The following is a 20,568-nucleotide window of genomic DNA, read 5'->3' as shown; positions in this document are numbered from 1 at the left end:
GTGACAGCCCAGAATGTGTTATCTCTTACCTAGACTAACTGATATTTGTATAGAAAAGTATGTTTTAGTTTCAAAGAAGCAGAACACAACCTGTTTTCTTTGTTGAGGGCTCCTGATTTCAAAACAGTTCTTAATAGAATAGTCAATATCAGCCAATAACAGTCAATACCAGCGCGGCATGGCAAAAAACAAAACAAAAAACAAAAAGAAAATTAGGACTCAAACACTAGTTCTTAAAAAAAAAAAAAAAAGGCTTTGCTGAAACCCTTCGGGGCATTTCCGGGTTTTGGGGGGGCATGAGCCACCCATTACCTTAAACAGCCCTTCAATAAACCTTTCTCTGCTCTAAACTCTGACGTTTCAATATTGTTTGGCCTCGCTCTGCGTCAGGCACATCAACTTGTGTTCACTAGCATATCTAGGGGCCCCTATATCCAAAACACTGAATGGTTCATCCTGGTTTTTGTACTGAATTCCTTTCAGCGTGTATTGTAGGTCAGCGGCTGCAGTGGCTCATGACTTGATCCTTATAGAACTGGATGGCAGACAACATTCTTTGTTTTACACTCTCTGTGTTTGTGCATCTGTATGCCTTCATGGCTGTAATCGCAAAGGTCTTCACCTCTTGTTGTAAGAGTGTGAAATGGTTTACTAACTTTAGGGAGTTCTAACAAATTCGATTATTACATCTTTTAAAGAAGCTTTGTTCTCATTGCCTCTTGCCATATTAATTATTTTAAGCTGGTTATTTTCTAAGAAACAGCAGATGTGGAAAAAACTCTTAGCCAAGTAGGAATTATCCTTTTGTAAGACACATTTACATTTGTAAGGGAAATCTCCATTTGTAGGTTGTCTCCCTCTCTGTACCAGGAAGAGGATGACCACATCTCTATAAAGTTATCAGTGGAGAAGCCAGTGACTTAAATCTGCTCAACAACCTTACCCTTGTTTACTGTGCTTTTCCTGGTGACTTCCCATAACTGACTCCCCACCCTCAATATCCTCTTTTGTCTTTAGCTGAGGATGGTTTTTAAGGTGAGGACTTAAAACATTTTGGCAAGTTACTCATTTTCCCTAGGTCTCTCCCATAGTATACATGTTACTAAATTTCTGTTTCATTTTCTCCTGTTAATCTGTCTCATGTCGATCTAATTCTTAGGCCAGCCAGAAGAACCTAGAAGGAAGGAGGAAATTTTCTTCCTTCCCAATGCCTATCAAGATAACTACACAGTCACATAAATCAACTATTCCTAAAATTCACTATTCCTAAAATTAGGAAATTAAACTTCTAATACATTAATGTGCTAGATTTTAAAAAAATCCTTCTTACAGTAATTTCTAGTACTAGGAATCCAGGTTCAAATAAGTCAAGCAAATTTTTGGCAAATGATTTTTTCTTAATGTTTGGTTAAAAAAAAAAACAGCTATGTCTTTCTGTAAAAGAGAAGAATAAATCTGACTCCACATTGGATCTGTTTCTTTTACTTTAACCTTTGTATTCTATTGCTTTTGCTTCAAGTTAATCACTAAAGGGATGTTGCCTACAGCTTAAAGTATACATAATGGCCAAACTCGAGGAATTCTGCCTCCCATGCCTGAGTGTTAAGCTAAAATACCTTTGTTTAGCTCACAGGAAACATCCTGACCAGGCCCCCCTGTGAATGGCTGCAGGAAAAAGGAAATTAACACATCCCCTCCTGAGTCTGGCCGGAACTGAGGCAGGAGGTAAATAGGCCCCAGGCTGAACAGTTTCTCCCCTGCGGACAGAAACTCCATAATAGCAGAAACTGCATAAAAGCAGGATGATGGAGGAGGCTGGGCCCTGCCCAGATAAGAGATAAAAGACCACATATTCCTCATTCTCAAAGTCAAGGAGACCTCCCCGACTGCACATGTGCAGAAAGGCTCCTTGGAGGTCAAAAAGGGAGGGGGCGCCACCTCCTAGTATGTGACGTCAACTACCCATAGGCCTCTTCACTAGAATCCATCTTGGCTAAGAGATGCGCACCCACACAGGGGAGGACCCTGAGATATACCAAATTCGGACTCAGAACCAGGCAAAGCAAGATGATTGGTCAGAAGAAACCATGAAGAAATGCCCCATAAAAGTGATTCAGACTGCCACGAGGGCGTGACTCCCTCTCTGAGCCCGCCCGTGTGGCTCTCCACATGTACTGTACCCTTTTCCTTTTTTTTTTTTTAATTTTTTATTTATTTATTTATTTATTTATTTAATTTATTTATGGCTGTGTTGGGTCTTCGTTTCCGTGCGAGGGCTTTCTCCAGTTGCGGCAAGTGGGGGCCACTCTTCATCGCGGTGCGCGGGCCTCTCACTATCGCGGCCTCTCCCGTTGCGGAGCACAGGCTCCAGACGCGCAGGCTCAGTAGTTGTGGCTCACGGGCCCAGTTGCTCCGCGGCATGTGGGATCTTCCCAGAGCAGGGCTCGAACCCGTGTCCCCTGCATTGGCAGGCAGATTCTCAACCACTGCACCACCAGGGAAGCCCCCCCCCCCCTTTTCCTTCTTAATAAACACTTGCTTCACTACTTTCCGTCTCTATGTAGAAGTTCATTTCTACACAGCTGACGGGCCGGGGCCTTGTCCCTGGTGGTCTAGTGGCTGGGATTCAGCGCTCTCACTGCCACGGCCTGACTTCAATCTCTGGCAGGGAACCGAAATCCTGCTTCAAGCCGCGGCAGGCCGAGGCCACCCGAGGTCAGAACCAGGCTCCTGTGTCTGCGACTTTCCGAATAGAGTCGCTAGTCCTTGCCCCAACTCATCTCTCAATTGGCCTGTTGTGCGGCAAGCAGCACCAGCTTGGACTTGGTAACATTTTCTCACTGTGAAGTATGATACAAATGTGTATTGTATCTTAATTGAGTGTGTCTCTTTACTGAGAGAATAATTGATTTGAACTTCCTGAACTTATACCAGTTTAAGTATTAAAAAACCTACTATTACTCTTACATAACGCTTTAGATACACGAAAAGCGTAAACTTGTTCAATAAAACTGAACCATTATTCGACAAATTTTTGTATTAACAGCAATTAATTTCATAGCAATCGACTTAAAACTAATTTCTATGATTTGTTAGTCACTTAAAACTTTGTACTAATATTAAATTGAGCTAATTAATTCTTGGACGCCTTGATATGCTTTAAGCATACTTTTAAGTTTATATAATTTTGCTTATTTTTGTATGCTACAGACGGGCTATATCTCTGGGTCAGATTAATAAACGTGCTCAGTTTTGCCACTTATAAGAAGGGGTAAAACGGCCATGGTGGCTGTAGAAAGCCGTGCTCTATGCAGTTTGGTGTTTTGTTAGTCTCTTAAAATGTTTGACTACGACAGTTCCCAATTATTCACCTTCTCATGGAAGGATGACAGTGATCGAGAGGGATTAGCCTGTGCGCTAACGCCTGGCTCCGCAGAGAGCCGGAAGGCACCTGTGCGCGAACGAGGGAAGGAAACCCTGCAAAGTGAGGAAGAATAACTACACCTGTTTAACTGACGGGACTCCTGCGCGCATGCGTCCCCACGCTCAAGGCTCACGCTCCCTTAGCCTCGCCCCTTTCTACGCGCCGACACCTCCTTCCGGCCAGCTTCGGTTTCCTCCGCGAGGAGCCCCGCCCTCTTCCGGGGCCACACGTCAATGTTCTCGCTTCCCGGTAACTAAGGCGATGAAAGGGACTTCCCACTGAAGCGAGCGGACGTCTGATTGGAGTAGGGCGAGCTCCTGAGGCGCGCTGGCTGCGCCTAGGAAATAGTTCCCTAGGCGCCGGTGTTTCGTGAAGCAGAAGGGTTTAGAGGTGAACGTGGAGAAACGTGTATTCTGAGTAATTGTGATTTTGAAGAGCCAACCACGTCTGTCTTGCCCTGTTCCAAGATGGCGGCGCAGCCTTTCTAAGTTCCTTGCTTCCGCTCGCCCGCCGGGGAGGCGCTCTTTGATTGGCCAGCGGACGGCGCCGTGGCGTGACGCACAGGGCGCTAACCAATCGGCTTAGGGCTGAGCTGGACTTGGCGGTAGGAACTGGAGCCCGGCGCTTGCAGCGGTGGGTGTGCACGGCTGCGGCCAGGTCAGCGGCTCCGGCTAGGTGAGTGGGGAGCACAGGTTATGAGAGGCCGAGGGCCGGGACCGGAGTCTCTGCTAGGGGCTGGTGGGTTCCTCCTGGGGCGAGGCCTTTTCCCGGCGGTCAGAGGAGCTGAAGGGCCCGAAGACCCAGGGGTCTGCTGAGAGTGACGTGGTCCCGGCCAGGTGGGGCGGCCGGCTGGCCGGATTCTGGCGCAGGATCCCTCGGAGTCGCGGGGGACGGAAGGACCCAACATCCAGTTTACAGTTGAGGAACTCGAGATTCAGGTTAAATGACTTACGCTTCGTGACAGAGCCGGAGCTAGAACCCAGGTCTTTGGACTCCCTTTAAGGATTAAACCTTGCTTTACCTTAGTTGTGTCCTGAAAAGTCATGCCTTAAGGTGGAATGAATGGTACAGATTTTTTTTTTTTTTTGGCAGATACGTCTACAGATTCTTTACAGTTTTACTTATTCATTCATTCATTCATTCATTTGTTAACCTATTCTGAAAGCCTTCCCTTTTGAAAATAATGGTGTTAGTGGTAGACCCGTGTCTCTAGAAAAATGCACCTTGGCTCATGCACACAATTTTGCATGCAGTTTCAGAGGACTTATTGACCCTGTGAAGTCCCCTGTTGGCTATGTGCCCAGAGTTAAGAATCCATGCTCTTGAGGGAGTGAGCGGAAGAGGCAGTGGGAAATGGAGAGCGCAGGTTTTAATATGTGGATGCCTGAGGACATGGGATGGAGATAGTGCCTTAAATAATGAACTGTTTTGAGAAGGAAAACAGCCACTTAATGAAGTCTGCCGAGGTGCTTGCTGAGAATTGGGATGTTAGAACTTGCTTTCATTCCCACTTGAATTACCCTTTACTAGCCAGGAAGCTGCAGAAGTGTTTTCTGTGTACACAGAGCTACAGTTTCCCGCTTCTGCCAGAGGTAACAAATAGATGCCTTAGAGTTTCAGTTGGAACAAACATTTGGAATTTTTGTGGTCCGCGTTGTGTGTAATAGAGTAATTCATTTGCATTTATAGCCCTGTGTTCCCTTAGTCCAAATTAACAGTATGGCACTTCTCAAAATAGCTTGGAGACAATCGTTATTCAGCATTGCGTAAGTGAGCACTAGAGGCCACTTATATAACAGAGTTTTTTAAAAAAAAAATATTTATTTATTTTTGGCTGTGTTGGGTCTTTGTTGCTGCGCGCCGGCTTTCTCTAGTTGCGGTGAGCGGGGGCTACTCTTCGTCGCTGTGCGCGAGCTTCTTGTTGTGGTGGCTTCTCTTGTTGCGGAGCACGGGCTCTAGGTGCGTGGGCTTCAGCAGTTGTGGCACGCAGGCTCAGTAGTTGCGGCTCACGGGCTTAGTTCCTCCGCGGCATGTGGGATCTTCCCGGACCAGGGCTCGAACCCGTGTCCCCTGCATTGGCAGGCGGATTCTTAACCACTGAGCCACCAGGGAAGCCCTATAATAGATTCTTTAATTTGCCTTTTTCCCATTGTTCTTGAGAGTTTTGTTCCCTTGAACCCTAATAGCTGAAGTGTGTGTTAGCCTAGATTTTAGAATGTAAACAGGATGGAGTTGGCATTATCTGGGTTTGAAAAACGTACTTAGTCTGAATGGCTGTTTTATTAACTGGAATCTTCCAAGGCCTGAGTATAAGCGACTGTGGTGAGGGGACAGGAGCTGGTGAGGAACTCACTTAGCATAATAGCAAGTGTGCCTTTGTAATTTTGGTGATCCCAAGTAGAAGTACCTTGGCTAAGAACTGGTAGCTGTTCTCATTTTGAATAGGATTCGCACTTCAGTATCCAGTTCTTTTCTCCATAATTAACAACGGAAGGAGGGAAAGGGCACAAAACCAAGATCGCTTGGAATGTAAATTATAATACAGTATTTACTCTAATAGAGCAAGGAGGAAAGGGGGTCAGGGAGGAAGGTAGCTGGATGCTGAAACAGGGTTTGAGACTTAACCCTTGAGCACGGGGCTGAAATTGGCTTGGCTGAGATGATATGTGATCTAAGAGGAGATTTAAATTACTATTATTCACCTACATGCAGCTTAGAGATGACCAAATGATTGTAAACCTCCCGCCCCTTTTATTTTTTTTAAGGGCTAGAAAGGAGAGTTGAGAAAGGAATGGGAGAGGTAGCTGTGAAGTTAATTGGCTCTTGTGGGTCAGAGAGAAGTGAGATGTTGTCATCCTCCAGTGACAGGTTCTTCCAGACTAAGTGTTTAAGAAACGTGGCGTTAGGCGGTCATCTTTTTTTGAAGTTCAGTTGAGAATTTCACATACAATTAAACTTTATCTTTAGTTTTTTTTTTTTTAGACAATGGCAACATACCTGGAATTCATTCAGCAGAATGAAGAACGCGATGGCGTGCGTTTTAGTTGGAATGTGTGGCCTTCCAGCCGTCTCGAGGCTACAAGAATGGTTGTTCCCCTGGCTTGTATCCTTACTCCTTTGAAAGAACGTCCAGACCTGCCGCCTGTACAGTATGAACCAGTGCTTTGCAGCAGGCCAACTTGCAAAGCCATTCTCAATCCACTTTGGTATGAATTCTTTTAAAAACTAGTAAAAATGATGAATACAGTAAATTATGACTTTCCCGTGGTTCTCCTAAAAGTGACTCAGTTGGGCAAGATGTCAAATTTGAGATGAGTAGTAAATGGTGAGAGTCTTAGGTGATGAATGCTTGTGGAAATCTCCCTGGCCTGATATTCCAGATAGAATTAGAACTTATGGGAATGAGGTGGAGGTAGAGGGAAAGGATTTGTAATTTCTTGTTTTTCTGATTTTCAGTTTGCTTTTGCCTTAACTGTTAATCTTATTGATGCCTTTTAAAGCATTTTCCAAAAAAAATCCAAAAGCTTTAGAGAGTTTTGTTGTACCTGCCTGGTATGGTGACGCTGTATGGCAGGAAGAGGTAGTAGGCAGAAGAAATTTGAACTCTTGATGATTTTATTGTTAAATGTAACTTTTTTGTGCCTGAAATAGTGACCTGTGAAACCTGTCTTAAATGTGGGCACTCTTTGAAAGAATTTTTAAACAAGTGAAGAGTGTCATAAATGCTCTTTAAAAGATAAAATTTTTATATGAGGGAACATTTTTTACTTCATTCTCCTTGCTCTTACTTGGTGTGCCCATGTATAAAGTGATGCTGCTCTTTTAAAATAATAGCTGATCGTTAATTTTCTAAACGTAGAAAGGGGGGGAAAAGCAACTATAAAGCATTGTCTTGAACCAGTTCTAGGAAGTGTATCAACCCAGAAGCATTCTGCTCAACTTCTTCAAGTGAACGAAGTGTGGTTAAAGTCTGAGTTGTTTTTCCTATGTGTTAAATGTCCTTTTAGTATTAAAATTTCATAGTTTCATATATTTGAACAATAAAGACATTAGAAAAATCATAAAGACTATGTTTAGATAACAGGGCAAAAGGAAATAACCTATAATTTTTATAACTCATGAACTTCTAAATATTATCTAGGAAATCGGAAAAGAGCAAAAAGAATTTAGTAGTTGTTCTTTGTTGCTGCTTGAAGGAACCTTTCGGTGCACTCAGCAGCCAGAACTCTAGCTGCAGAGAATGTGTTGCATACCTTCATCCATTGAGGCACCCACACAGGAACACACACCCGTGTGATTTACTGAACAAGAAGTTTACACTTAAATGCTTTCTACCTTAAAAATGAAAACGGTATCTGGTTGTAATATTTATTTTTCTCACAGTCAGGTTGATTATCGAGCAAAGCTTTGGGCTTGTAATTTCTGTTTCCAAAGAAATCAGGTATGTGAACTGTAATTATTTTACAAGTATTTCCTGTGTTTCAATTTAGTTGTCCTACTCTGAAAAAAATTAAGTGAGGTTGAATTTGTGTCTGCCTTGGCACAGGACACCTGTCAAGGTGATATTTCTTAAGCCTAATATTGAATGTTGAACATATGTGATTTTTGTTTTGAATGGTCATTCAGTTTCATTATATGAGTCTTTGTCTTTGCTGTGGAGGGGACATAGATTTTTTTTTTTTTTTTAAATAGGTTTTCTGTAAGCACTGAGTATGTTACCCTAGAAAACAGATAAGGTGTTTATATCACATTTGACTTCAGTTTATTCTAATTGGATAGTGTGCATTACTGGATTTTCATTTTCTGATCTTTCTAACTTTTAGGGTCAAGTTGATCTTGTTTTGATTTAAACATTTTTAACTACTAAACTAGGAGCTCACAAACGATGAGAGAGACTTTTCTTTGAAATTAACTGTGCCTATGGAGGAAATGTTCTAAAAGTGGATTATGGTGATTATTGCACAGTTCTGTGCATTTACTAAAAATCGTTGAATTGTACATTTAAAATGGGTGAATTTTATGGTATATAAACTATACCTCAATAAAGCTGTTAGAAAATAATTATGCCCAACATAATATATAGTGCTCTAGCAGATCTTAAGATATTAATAACATCCACTTGTTTATTCTTATATTTGGTCATAATTGATTAACAGTCTCATTCTTAGGTAGCACACACTGAGTCCAGTGGTGAAGAGACCAGTGTGCAGTTGATGACTTTTAAGTGTAGTCTTGGGAGTTAGAAGCAGATACCATACAAGATTTATCTCCGTGGGCGATTCAGAAGTATATGCAGATCTTAAAAACATTCCTACACCCTATTATATTCAGAATTGATGTCTGTTTAATGTAATTTATTGTTAAAATTATAAGGCATCTAAAGTCAATGTCAACAGAGTAAAAGTCCAACCCATAGAATGGGTGAAAATATTTGCAAATCATGTGTCTAATAAGGGATTAATATTCAGAATATATAGAGAACTCCTAATACTCAACAACAGGAAAGCCCAACTCAGAAATGATCAATGGACTTGAATAGATATTTCTCCAAAGACGATAGACAGATGACCAATAAGCACATAAAAAGATACTCATCGTCACTAATCATTAATGATGTTTACCAAATGGTCCAGCATTCCCACTTCTGGATATATACCCAAAAGAACTGAAAGCAGGGTCTTGAAGAGATACTTAAACACTCATGTTCCTAGCAGTATTATTCACAATAGCTAAAACATTGCGACTGATCCGAGTGTCTGCTGACGGGTGAATGGATAAGCAAATGTGGTCTGTATGTTCAATGAAATATTAATAGCCTTAAAATGCAAGGTGTCCTGACTTATGCTACAACGTGATCGAACCTTAATGATATTACCGAGTGAAATAAGCCAGTCACAAAAGACAAATACTGTATGATCCCCCTTGTATGAGGTACTCGGAGCAGTCAAATTCATAGAGGCAGAAGGTAGAGAGGTGGTTGCCAGGGGCTGTGTGGGGGTGATGGGGAGTTACTGTTTAATAGGTTCAGAGTTTCAGTTTTGCAAGATGAAAAAAGTTCTGGAGATGGATGGTGGAAATGGGTGCACAACGTTATGAGTGTATTTAAGACCACTGAACTGTACACTGAAAAAAGATTAAGATGGTAAAATTTACCACGATTTTTAAAGATTGGGGGAAAAAAATCAAGGTACAAGCTACAAATTTAAAATGTCTGTAGAGAAAAAACGAAAGAAAACACCTATGATATTATGTTAAGCACCAAAAAGCAGGTTGCAAAATTGTGTGTATAAGGTGATCTCAGCTGTGCTTAAGTAGAAAAAGTGTGGAAGGAAATACACCGAGACGTTGACAGTAGCTGTCTCCAGGTGATAGGAGCACGGGGGGTTTGTATCTTTTATCTTATATTTTTCTTGTACTGGCCAGTTTTTCTACAGTGAACATGTATTACTTTATTGATAGCAGTTAGAGTAGTAAACCCAAATAAAAGCTTTAGTCTTCCATGTAGATTATTGATGAGACAGCTAAAATTTCAGCCCTTAATTTGCAGGGCAACAGTTTTCAAATGGTTTTTAATAGTGTGTGTTTTAATGATTTAGAAGTTACAAGATAACCTAAAACTGCATTAAGAAAAAGTTCCAATGTGATATAGATATAGAGCAGGGTTATAGATTTTAAATTCTGATTAAAAAATGATTGATTGATTGATTGCTGCCCCAGGTCTTAGTTGCAGCATGCAGGATCTTTAGTTGCAGCATGAGAACTTTTAGTTGCGGCATGCATGCGGGATCTTGTTCCCCGATCAGGGATTGAACCTGGGCCCCCTGCATTGGGAGCACACAGTCTTACCCAGTGGACCACCAGGGAAGTCTTTTAAATTCTGATTTTTGTATTTTAGTAACGTGTTCTGCGTTTTGTGCTTTCAGAATTAATATGTGATCATTAACTTTTTATAAATGGAAAATAAAAGGCATAATATATCTTTCAGCCCTCATGAAGCATTGCTTTGTTTTCTTCTCTACAGTTTCCTCCGGCTTATGCAGGCATATCTGAGGTGAATCAGCCTGCTGAATTGATGCCCCAGTTTTCTACAGTTGAGTACGTGATACAGGTAATTGTTTGCTGCGCATTTAAGGAGCAGTGTTAAATTGAGCTTCTTTTGAAATACTTTGTCTTCTGTGTCTCTTGCCTGTCTGGACGATTTAAAGCTGTGAGGCCCACAGGATCCTGAACGTTAGGTCATGGCACGTGTGCACGTGTTGGCATTGTTTTCCCGTCTCCATAGAAGGCTACCAAAAAGGTAGCACTGATTCAGTTCAAAACCCACCCTCCACAGCCTTGTCCATCTCAGTTGATGGTACCCCATCTTCTAGTTGTTCAGCTTAGAAATCTTAGATTCATCCTTGACGTCTCTTTTTTTCTCACATCCCATATCTAATCCGTTAGGAAATCCCATGCAGTCGATATTCACACTTGATCCAGAATCCAGCACTTCTTTCTCCCCACAGCTCCTGTCCTGGGCCAGCCCCCGCCTCTCACTTGAATTATTGGGGCAGTCTCTTAGCTCTTCTCCCTGACTTTACCCTTGCTCACTTATATTTTATTCTTCACCCAGCAGCCAGGGTAACCCTTTAAAAACATCACATTAGGTCTGTGTTCAGAAACGTCCAGTGGCAAAAATGGCTCCCTTTTCACCTGGAGTAATAGACGGTCTTCAGAGTTCTGTGTGAGCTGGCCGTGTTACCTCTCTGACCTCAGCTTCTTTTAGGGTCCTTGTTCAGCCAAATGGGCCTCCTTGACTTTGCTCAAGCGTGCTGGGAACAGACGTGCCCCTGGGCCTTTGCTCTGGCTTTTCCTCAGGCTAGAGCTTTCTCCCTTGTATCTGTATTGCTCCCTCCCTCTCCTCCAGGTTTTTGCTCAAATGTTACTTTCTTAATAAGGCTGCCCTGACCTCCCATTTAATGGTGGAGCCTCCCTGCCACCCCCTCACCTGCCCCCATGCCCGGCCTTCACAATCCCTCCCCCTTTCTCCGTTCCGGAAAGTTAGCTCCTGAGGCAGGCAGGGATCTCTGGCCTTTTGGTTTGCTGATGTATCGCAGGACCTGGAGCAATGCCTGGCGTTCAAAAATGTGGAATAAATTGTTGGATATAAAATAGTCTTTACGTCTAGTTTGTTTTGATAAACCTTGTCGTTTAATGAGGTAAGTAGAGGTTTGTTTCGATGTTTTTATCCCTGACAGTATAAATAAAGACTTGTTACTTACATACCTGTTTTGCCTTTTTTTTTGGCTGAGCCATGTGGCTTGGAGGATCTTAGTTCCCCGACCAGAGATTGAACCTGGGCCCCGACAGTGAAAGCGTGGAGTCCTAACCACTGGACCGCCAGGGAACTCCCTTGTTTTTTAAAAAGAGCTGGTTATGTCTATTTGTATATTGATCATTGCGCTGTTTTTCTTTGCATAAAGCGAGGTGCTCAGTCCCCTCTGATCTTTCTCTACGTGGTGGACACATGCCTGGAAGAAGACGACCTCCAAGCACTCAGGGAATCCCTGCAGATGTCCCTGAGTCTCCTTCCTCCGGATGCACTGGTGGGCTTGATCACGTTTGGGAGGATGGTGCAGGTTCATGAACTCAGCTGTGAGGGGATTTCCAAGAGTTATGTCTTCCGGGGGACGAAGGATTTAACTGCAAAGCAGATACAGGTTAGTGCCTTGCTTGTCCCCAAGCAGGAGCAGGGATGTTTCTTAAAAATTCATTAGGAAAAAGGGAAAAAAATGTCATTCACTTGTAGTGTTAAGGGAAATGAGTCTTTGTGGTTTGTGTAGGACATGCTGGGCCTGACCAAGCCTGCCGTGCCCGTGCACCCAGCGCGCCCGGCACAGCCGCAGGAGCACCCTTCCATTTCCAGCAGGTGAGCTTGGATGTGCACATGCACAGCGGTGGCCGTGGGCGGGAGGGAGGGACAGCGGGAGGGCTTTTGTTTTTTATTTTTAGAGGGGAAAAAAAGACTCAGCCTAACCAATATTTAATGTTTAATGACAAACATGACAAGTCAGTGTACGTTTAAAATTTATAACTAAGTTAATATATAAAGATATATATATACACACACGTACATGTGGGGCAGATTTGCTCAAAATATTTTTCCTGTTAGAGTTGTATCATCGCGGAGGTTTTGAGACCACCGTACGCAGTCATTCCCCTCTTCTTAGATACATGGCTCTTGTCCTTTCTGATTCTTAAGTAAAGCTGGGGAAACTGAAAAGGCTCCTGTTGGGTGTCCTTTAACAAGCCTGAGATCGGGCACTTCGTTCACATGGCCTGCTGTGCTCCTGGGGCTGCCCAGGCTGGGTTAACAGTCGGCCAACGTGATAAGATGCTTTGCTGACATGCCTGGCACAGCCTCTTCTCTAAGAAACCGGTGTTCCTCCCTGTATGACTCCCAAGGTTCAAGAGAAACTCAAATGGAGTCTTCAGAACGATGAAGATTGTCCACGTACATGAACCTTACATGGACTGAGTTCATGTTAGCATGTCTTTAGGGTTTTTTTTGCTGCTTAAAATTTAATTAAACTGATTTGCTTCTATTTGAAATTGATTTTTTTTCCATGCTACGTATGCAGGTTGCTATATACTAGGCTTTAAATGACATTCCTGAACAAAATTGCTTTGAGTTTTTTGTGTTTGTAGTTAGAGACAACTTTGAGGGAAAAAAAAACCTGCAAGTTTTTTCTACTCTGATACTTATTTTGAAGAGCAGTAACTATGTTCGTGCAGGCTGAAGACCAGAGTACTTTATTAAGTCAGGCTTGACGTGTCCATTCAAAATCATGCAGATTTCTGCAGCCCATTCACAAGATCGACATGAACCTCACTGATCTTCTTGGGGAGCTGCAGAGGGACCCATGGCCCGTACCTCAGGGGAAGAGACCGTTGCGATCCACTGGCGTTGCTTTGTCCATTGCTGTTGGCTTGTTGGAGGTAACTCAGAATTTACTGGGACCTATCGGACCACACAAGCTTTCTCACAGAAGGTGTGTTTGTTGGCCTTGTCTGAAAAAATCAGCTGTGACCGCAGTCAGCTGGCAGTGTTAATTTATCAGAACGTGGTTCAGTGATTATTCTTATCCACACTGAAGGAGCCCTCGGTGTTTTGAAAATACAAAGAGTTTTCATGAGAAACACAAGGCCATTAGGGCACCAGGATCACAGTAAATAAAAGTGCACCAGACCCTCAGGTTGGAAGAGAGAAGCTGCTTCTCGGCAGCGTCATCTGCGTTTTGCTGCAGTATCATCAGTAGTCACTACAGCTGAGGACAACTCACATTTGGAGCACTTCTGTGGGAAACATGCTTGGGGTGGGCTGTATGTTCCTAAAATGCTGCCACTTAACTGCTTTAGGGCACTTTTCCAAACACGGGAGCCAGGATTATGCTGTTTATTGGGGGTCCCCCTACCCAAGGACCTGGCATGGTGGTTGGAGATGAACTAAAGGTTCCTATTCGTTCCTGGCACGATATTGAGAAAGATAACGCCCGCTTCATGAAAAAGGCAACCAAGGTAGGTGCTCCTGGCTCAAGGCTGTAAGTGTGGTCACCCAGGTGGGGTTTAGGCTGCCCTGGAGTGACAGCTGCTCTGCTGAGGCCATGCTTTGTGGTCAGTGAGTTCCTCTTGCTGAGGTGACCTCCCAGATCTCGGGTGATGTTAAGTATCTGTCCCAGTTCTGAGACCTTGGTTAGAGTGGGTGGCCCTAAAACTGCTAAAAGTGTTTTGAGACTGAAAACTGCAGTTTTATTTTATTTGGATGTTATGAAAGAGACTGTCTGCATATTCCTCTCCTTGATCACCTCCCTTTGGTGTGGTGAGGCACGCCTAGTGAGTGGTGCTGCTGTTCTGTAAAGGTAATTTTCCTCTCTCTGCAGCACTATGAGATGCTTGCTAACCGGGCTGCTGCAAACGGTCACTGCGTTGATATTTACGCTTGTGCCCTTGATCAGACTGGACTTCTGGAGATGAAGTGCTGCACAAACCTTACTGGGTATGTGGACAGTGAACCCCTGGGGAAAGTGAGAGTGCTTATTCTAAGGAATGAGACGTGAGTGATGGAACCGTGGGAATGGCCAAGGCTGGCTCAGATGAGCGTTCAGGTGGCTCTGGGCTGCGGTTTCGGTGCCTGGGGAGGGTGTGTGGGCCTCTTGGAGGAAGAAGCTGTGATCAGGAGGTCAGGGTTCACTGTGAACTTGTCGTGGCAGAGTAACTTCATTTCTTAGAGTTGTTGCAGACACTGAGGCAGGAAAGCAAGCATGGAGTATGTGGCCTTCAGCACTTCCTTGTGAGAAGGGGGGAAATAGGCTGAATGCTAGAGGAGCAATTAGGAGCCCCTCACCTGGCTTAGTAACCGCACCTCATGACAGCCGGCACTCGCTCAGCCTGGAGGGTGCGGTGCAGGGCGGGCTGGGAGCCCACGTCCTCAAAGCGGGATGGTGCCCGGCCAGCCGCCTTTGGGGCCCATGGGCACACTCGAGCCTCACCCCAGACCTCCTGAATCAGAGGCTGAGGAAGCAGCCTGGTGGTGGGTTTTAACAAGCTCTCCGGGGATTCTGGTGAGAACCACCGATGGCACCACTAGTCTGAAGGCGCTGCAACATCAGAATCACCCGGGAACATTCAAAACTACTTTTGGTCGGGGTCTTGTTCCTAAAGTCGGATTTAATTAGCATGGTGCCTGGCCTGGGCGTCAGCATGTTTAAAGTTCCCGAGCGTTTCTGACGTGGAGCAGAGTTTGAGAACCACTGGTGCGGCCCCTGTGTGCTCCAGGCATGCCTGAACACAGACAGCGTTGGGGAAAACCTGCGTTTGTCTGGAAGTCCCCTGGGGTCTTGTTCACATGCAGCTGGAAAAGCAGTGGCAGAGCACTGTGGGTGGGCCTGGGGTTCTGCATTTCTAAGGAGCTCCCAGGTGGTGCTGCGGGTCCTCATTGAGTAAAGGGGAGGGGGTAGAACCCTCGTCATCTGCAGCAGTCCTGGGACCAGCAGGCGTGTGAGGTGATAGAGGACCAGTGATGCTGGCCTGGCTGTACCGGTGAGTTCACCTAATACGCTGGACTCCCCCCAGTGCCCTGCAGGAGCTCTTGTCTTGGAACATCACAGGAAAACTCCCATGTGTTTGTGAGCACCCCCGAGCTTACACACCAGAGTTCGCGTGTGTGTGTCTTTCCTCTGTGGAGAGGGACCAGCACTTCCCTCACACTCTCAGTGAGGCCTTTGACCCCTGAGTGACAGTATTTAGGGCACATCACCTGTTGCACAACTATAGTATTGGGGAAATGTGTGAACAGTGACACTGAAAAAAAAAAAAGACTTAGAGGTTTCAGTTGATGGCTTGAAGTGAGCCAACCGTTTGGGATGACTTCCAGCAAAGGCGAGGTGACCCTGGGCTGTGTTATGGGGTCCATTATCTTCAAGGAAGATCACAGTCTTGGTTTCCTTGGGGCTAGTCACACCTTATCCAGATTATATCATCATTTATTTTTTTAAACTTTTAATTTTGAAACAATTACAGCTTCACAAGAAATTGCAAAAATAGTACAACGAAGTCTGTCCATACTTTTCATCTAGCATCTCCCAGTGGTGGCATCTTACATAAATACAGCACCACGTCAGAACCAGGAAACTGACTTGGTACAGCACGGTTAACTATTGATACATCACGGACCGTACTTGGCTCTCACCCGTCTGTACATGCACTCATTTTTAAAAATCTGTGTGCGTGTCTAGTTCTTTGAAATTTTTATCCTCTCTATAAGTTTGTATAACCACCACGGTGATCAAGATACAGCACTGTTCTAAAGAATTCTATGTTTAATGTTTTAAAAATAGTGTCTTTCTTGAGTACAAATTGAACTGGCTGTTTTCCATTATCAGTAAGTGATCAGTAGCACTTCTGTGGACATGCTTGCTTTTTTCTTCTTCTCTAAAATAATTGTTCATAAATACCCAGGAAGCATCAGAATGGCTTTGAGTCATCCTAAAGGTTCACTTTCTTTTTCCTTTTTTCTTTCCTAGAGGACACATGGTGATGGGAGATTCTTTCAACACCTCTCTCTTCAAGCAGACATTCCAAAGAATTTTTAGTAAAGATTTTAATGGCAATTTCCGAATGGCATTTGGTGCTACGTTGGAAGTAAAGGTAGAATAGATTTCTAAAACCTTAATGAAAGAATAGTGTTCTTACTTGCTTAGTAGTCAGAGTTGGGGGAGCCTCACCCTCAGGACACGGGCATCTAAAGATAAGTTAAAAAGCTCCTAGCAAAATAATCCCAACAAAGTATATTCATTCTGTCCCTTTGCTTCTCAAGAATGACCTGCATGTTTATCAGTGTTTTAAACCATGAGATGCCTGCTCTCCCTGCAGAGAGAGCAGGCCTTACAAAGGTGGTGGGCCAAGTGCCCACCCAGCCACTGGTTTGTGTTTAGCGCCTGCCTGCAGACTAGCCAGGGCGCTCTAAAATGGGGCAGCATTGTGAGTTTGGCTTTTGTTTTTCCACGTAGGGACTGATCGCTCTACACGCTTGATTCTGAGTCATTGAGAAAACATTCAAAGGGGCCGTTAGAAAATAGGATGGCAAATATTACTTTGCAAATTGGCAATAATCATTAAATCATCTAGGTTAAACTTTAAACAACATTGTCAAATGTTTGAGGTTTTTTTAAAAAGATGAAGAAAGATGGACTTTGCTGAAATGAATTCAGATTTAAAAATCTGAGTATGTTGGCTTCGTCATTGTGTCGGAGTTCATAAATTAAGTATTTTTAAAGCAACACAAAACAGCATATTCCCTGATTGACGTTTGTAACTAGTTACGACAGGTTTGTGGCACAGGAGAAGAATGCAGTAGTATTGGTAGAATTGCTGTCTTCTGTGTACACGATAATTTCAGAGTTGAGAAGGCAGAACATGCTGCTGCGTCTTTGGAACAAAGATAACTCTATTTCTAAAGGAGGGTTTTATTAAAGTTTTAGTCAGTTCACAGCAGCCCTGGAGAAGCATATACAAGCTTTTGCATGCTAGAATCCCTGTAGGATTTTCCCTTGGTGGAATAATAACCCTGCCGTTTTAGTTGTGTCCTTTGTGAGGGGGTGGCTCTTGGTGATTGTTAACTGTCTGCTCTTATGTAATTCTGCCTCAGACCTCGCGGGAACTGAAGGTTGCCGGAGCCATCGGCCCTTGTGTGTCTCTGAACGTGAAAGGACCATGTGTGTCAGAAAACGTAAGGAAAACTCCTCCATCACCCTCACTTCCTGTGCCTGGGATTTGACCCCTTAGACGTGTCGGGGCTGAATGACCTTGCATTGTGTCACCTGTTGGCTTGTGTCTGTGGTGAGGGGAGAGGGGTAACTTACTGACACCCACAGCTCTGAGGGGTAGTGTCATTTCTGTCTTTCCATCCATCGGTCTGAACGGTCAGAGAGGTTAAGTGTCTTGCTTAGGGTCAGAGATGACAACGGGGGAGCTAGGTAGGGACCAGGTTCCCCACCCAACTACCCTTGCTTGGGTGGCCGCGCCAGAGAGCCACCAGGCATTGCATTCTGTGCGGCACAGTCCTGCAGGGACAGACCCGTGTGCTTATTGCCCTTGGAAAGGCTCCCTCTGTCTCGCTTCTCAGAGACCGTTTTGAGCTGGTTGGGCAGTGGGTGACACTGGTGCATGCAGACGTCGGTGTTCCTTGAGTGACAGATTTGAGTACATGGGAACGAAGTTCAGCTCTCACTAGGTGGGGAGATGGCCTTGCTGGTGGCCCACTTCCTCTGATTACACTTGAGCTGCCAAGTGTACACTTCTGGTCCAGTGAGGCCTGTCCAGGGTGGGTCTGGGCTGGGTTGTCACAGTCACGTCCTTCCCTCACTGTCCTCTTCAACATGAGGCTGGATGGGAGAGTTGGGCGTGGGCTCAGGGTGCAGGTGTGGCCCTGACGAGGTGCTTCATGGCTCCGGGATCCAGCATCTCTGTCCGGGAAATGAAGGCAGTAATGGGACCTACTGTACAGCACTGTTGGGAGGACTCCACGAGCAGCCCAGGTGAGGCACTTAGAACAGTGCCTGGGACCCAGGACGCCACACTGGGTTTCACCTTTCCCATCGAAGTTTTTGTCCTCCTCAGCAATGAACACTCGTTAGTGACTACTTAGAGTAAGTTTTTATTGAAGTTACCAGAGGCAGGCGGTTTGAGGATATTCCTGTAACCCTCTGGGTGAGGCAGGTTGTTGCCCAAGCCCCTGTGGTGAGTCCCTCGTTACCCCCATGTACTCAGGGACGTGTACTCTTGTTTCTTGGCAGGGCTTTGGGAGGCTGCCCTGCTCCAGCATATTCTCCGTAGACTTAATATCTGCCTAAGAAGGTATTATAACTTAGTACAGCCGTTCCAGGATCCAGTAGGGATCAGCCGTGAAATTTTTGGATGGGGGGTGGAGGAGGCAAAGGGGAGGAAACTACAGTTTTCAGACACACAGGGAAGTTTTGAGAAGAACGTAATGAGTCTGTATCCCCACCACGTAGAGTTGGTAATCGTTGACATTTTGTCATAATTGCTCTGTCCTCGTTTTGGCCACATTTGTGTTATCTACCTGATTTCATCTATTTGCCATACTCTTTTATCATATCAATATTTTGCCTTTGAAAGCGAGTTGCAGACGTCTTGACACCTAGTCTGTCAGTGTTTCGGTGTGCATCTTCTGAAGACAAGGGTCTTCTATGTTATTCTCAAACCTGAGAAAACAATGATTTCCTAATATCATATAACATATAGTCATATTCTTTCCCTAATTTCTCTCCAGATGCCCTTTGCAGCTGTTTTTCCTCTCTAATCACTATTGTATTTCATAATACATATCCTTAGTCTTTTAAAATGTAGGGTGGTCTTCCTGTCATTTTATTTATGCTTTTTTGCTTGTTTTGTTTTGTTTGATGATGTTGGTCTGTTGAAGAGACAGTGCCAAGTGCCAGGAGTCTTCTGTAATCGAGTGTCTCCGTATATTTGTTTCCGTGTCTGACTTGTTTTCTGGCCTCGCTGTATTTGCTGTGAAGTGGAGGTTAGATGAATGATTAGATTTGGGTTAAACCTTTCTGTCCCCCATGCTTCCTGAGTGATCTGTGTACCTCGTGCTGAGTTGTGGTGAGGTGATGACTGTCCTTCAATTACAGAGGCCCGTTTCCTTTTTGCCATTAGCAGGAGATCTGTTGAACAAGATTGTAGCACAACATGAGTATGTTGTTTGCCAGCAGCCTTTCACCTGATGGTTTTAGGTTATCCATTGATTACCCTGAATCAGTGTATTTGAATCACAATAAACTGGTGATTTCCTAATTCCATCTTTACAGTTCTTCTGATCAAGGCAGGGTAGATGCTTACATAAGGAATTTGTGTATTAGTGAGAGAATACAATGCTTGTGGGACTCTGGAGGGTTTGTGGCCACGCTTGGGGGTTGGTGCTATAGGGGAGGGAAATTTTTCTTTTTCCTCTACCCATCTTAGTTTCATTGGCTGGGACCCTGCAAATTAGACTGACGAAACACAGCTTAACAGGAGAAAAACAAACAAGTTTATTAATGTGTGCATCACACACATACACAGCACGTACATACTCAGTGATGAGTCACTCAAAGAGGGGGTTAGACATTGGGATTAGTTGCATCTTAACAATAAATGTTCTTTTACAATAAATGTGTAGATAAGTGACGAGACAAAAGAAAGGGATCTTGATCTTCTAGGGGTGGCAAATTGTGGAAGAGTAGACAGATGGGGGAGACGGATGGGAAAGGAAGGTTGTTTTACCAAGAGTTGTTACATAGATTCTTCTGGTGCAGCCTCTGGACTGATAAGCATCTAGCATTGTCTTTGGTGGTTAAGAAGCTCTTGCCTTCCTGGTAGGAGGAGGATAGAGAGTTTTCTTATGTCTGCTTTTTAAAAATTACCTACAGCTTAAAATAATCTTTATGTCAGCCTGGCATATTTTGGGTGATATGCTCTGAATCCCCTTGATTTGAAATTTTAACAGGTTTCGTATTAAAAATGGAGTCAAAAGGTGTGGAGAGAGATTTGAGAGAAGGGATTAGCAAGGCAAAAAAGGGGAGCAGACAGGCTCCTTTTAC

General features: G+C 44.1%; 1 protein-coding gene across 4 annotated transcripts in view; it reads left to right on the top strand.

The window, feature by feature from the left end:
• The first annotated feature begins 3,621 nt into the window (after nt 1-3,621).
• The window catches only part of SEC23B (SEC23 homolog B, COPII coat complex component), a 38,323-nt gene continuing 21,376 nt past the window's right edge, over nt 3,622-20,568 (top strand). For 2 of the 4 annotated variants that reach the window (XM_036825989.1, XM_036825987.1), the window contains exons 1-11: nt 3,622-4,099; nt 6,407-6,630; nt 7,808-7,865; nt 10,446-10,532; nt 11,887-12,123; nt 12,247-12,332; nt 13,258-13,402; nt 13,823-13,981; nt 14,344-14,459; nt 16,486-16,609; nt 17,610-17,690. In XM_036825989.1, coding sequence (XP_036681884.1) covers nt 6,410-6,630; nt 7,808-7,865; nt 10,446-10,532; nt 11,887-12,123; nt 12,247-12,332; nt 13,258-13,402; nt 13,823-13,981; nt 14,344-14,459; nt 16,486-16,609; nt 17,610-17,690 — 1,314 coding nt within the window. In that variant the 5' untranslated portion in view covers nt 3,622-4,099; nt 6,407-6,409. Of the gene's footprint in view, nt 4,100-6,406; nt 6,631-7,807; nt 7,866-10,445; nt 10,533-11,886; nt 12,124-12,246; nt 12,333-13,257; nt 13,403-13,822; nt 13,982-14,343; nt 14,460-16,485; nt 16,610-17,609; nt 17,691-20,568 lie in introns of those variants that run through there. The other 2 variants (XM_036825988.1, XM_036825990.1) reach the window with 2 other exon arrangements.

The sequence above is a fragment of the Balaenoptera musculus genome, chromosome 15 (assembly GCF_009873245.2).
Source record: "Balaenoptera musculus isolate JJ_BM4_2016_0621 chromosome 15, mBalMus1.pri.v3, whole genome shotgun sequence".
Classification (NCBI taxonomy): domain Eukaryota; kingdom Metazoa; phylum Chordata; class Mammalia; order Artiodactyla; family Balaenopteridae; genus Balaenoptera; species Balaenoptera musculus.
The sequence above is the reverse complement of the archived record's forward strand: the minus strand, read 5'-3'. Positions and strand labels throughout refer to the sequence as shown.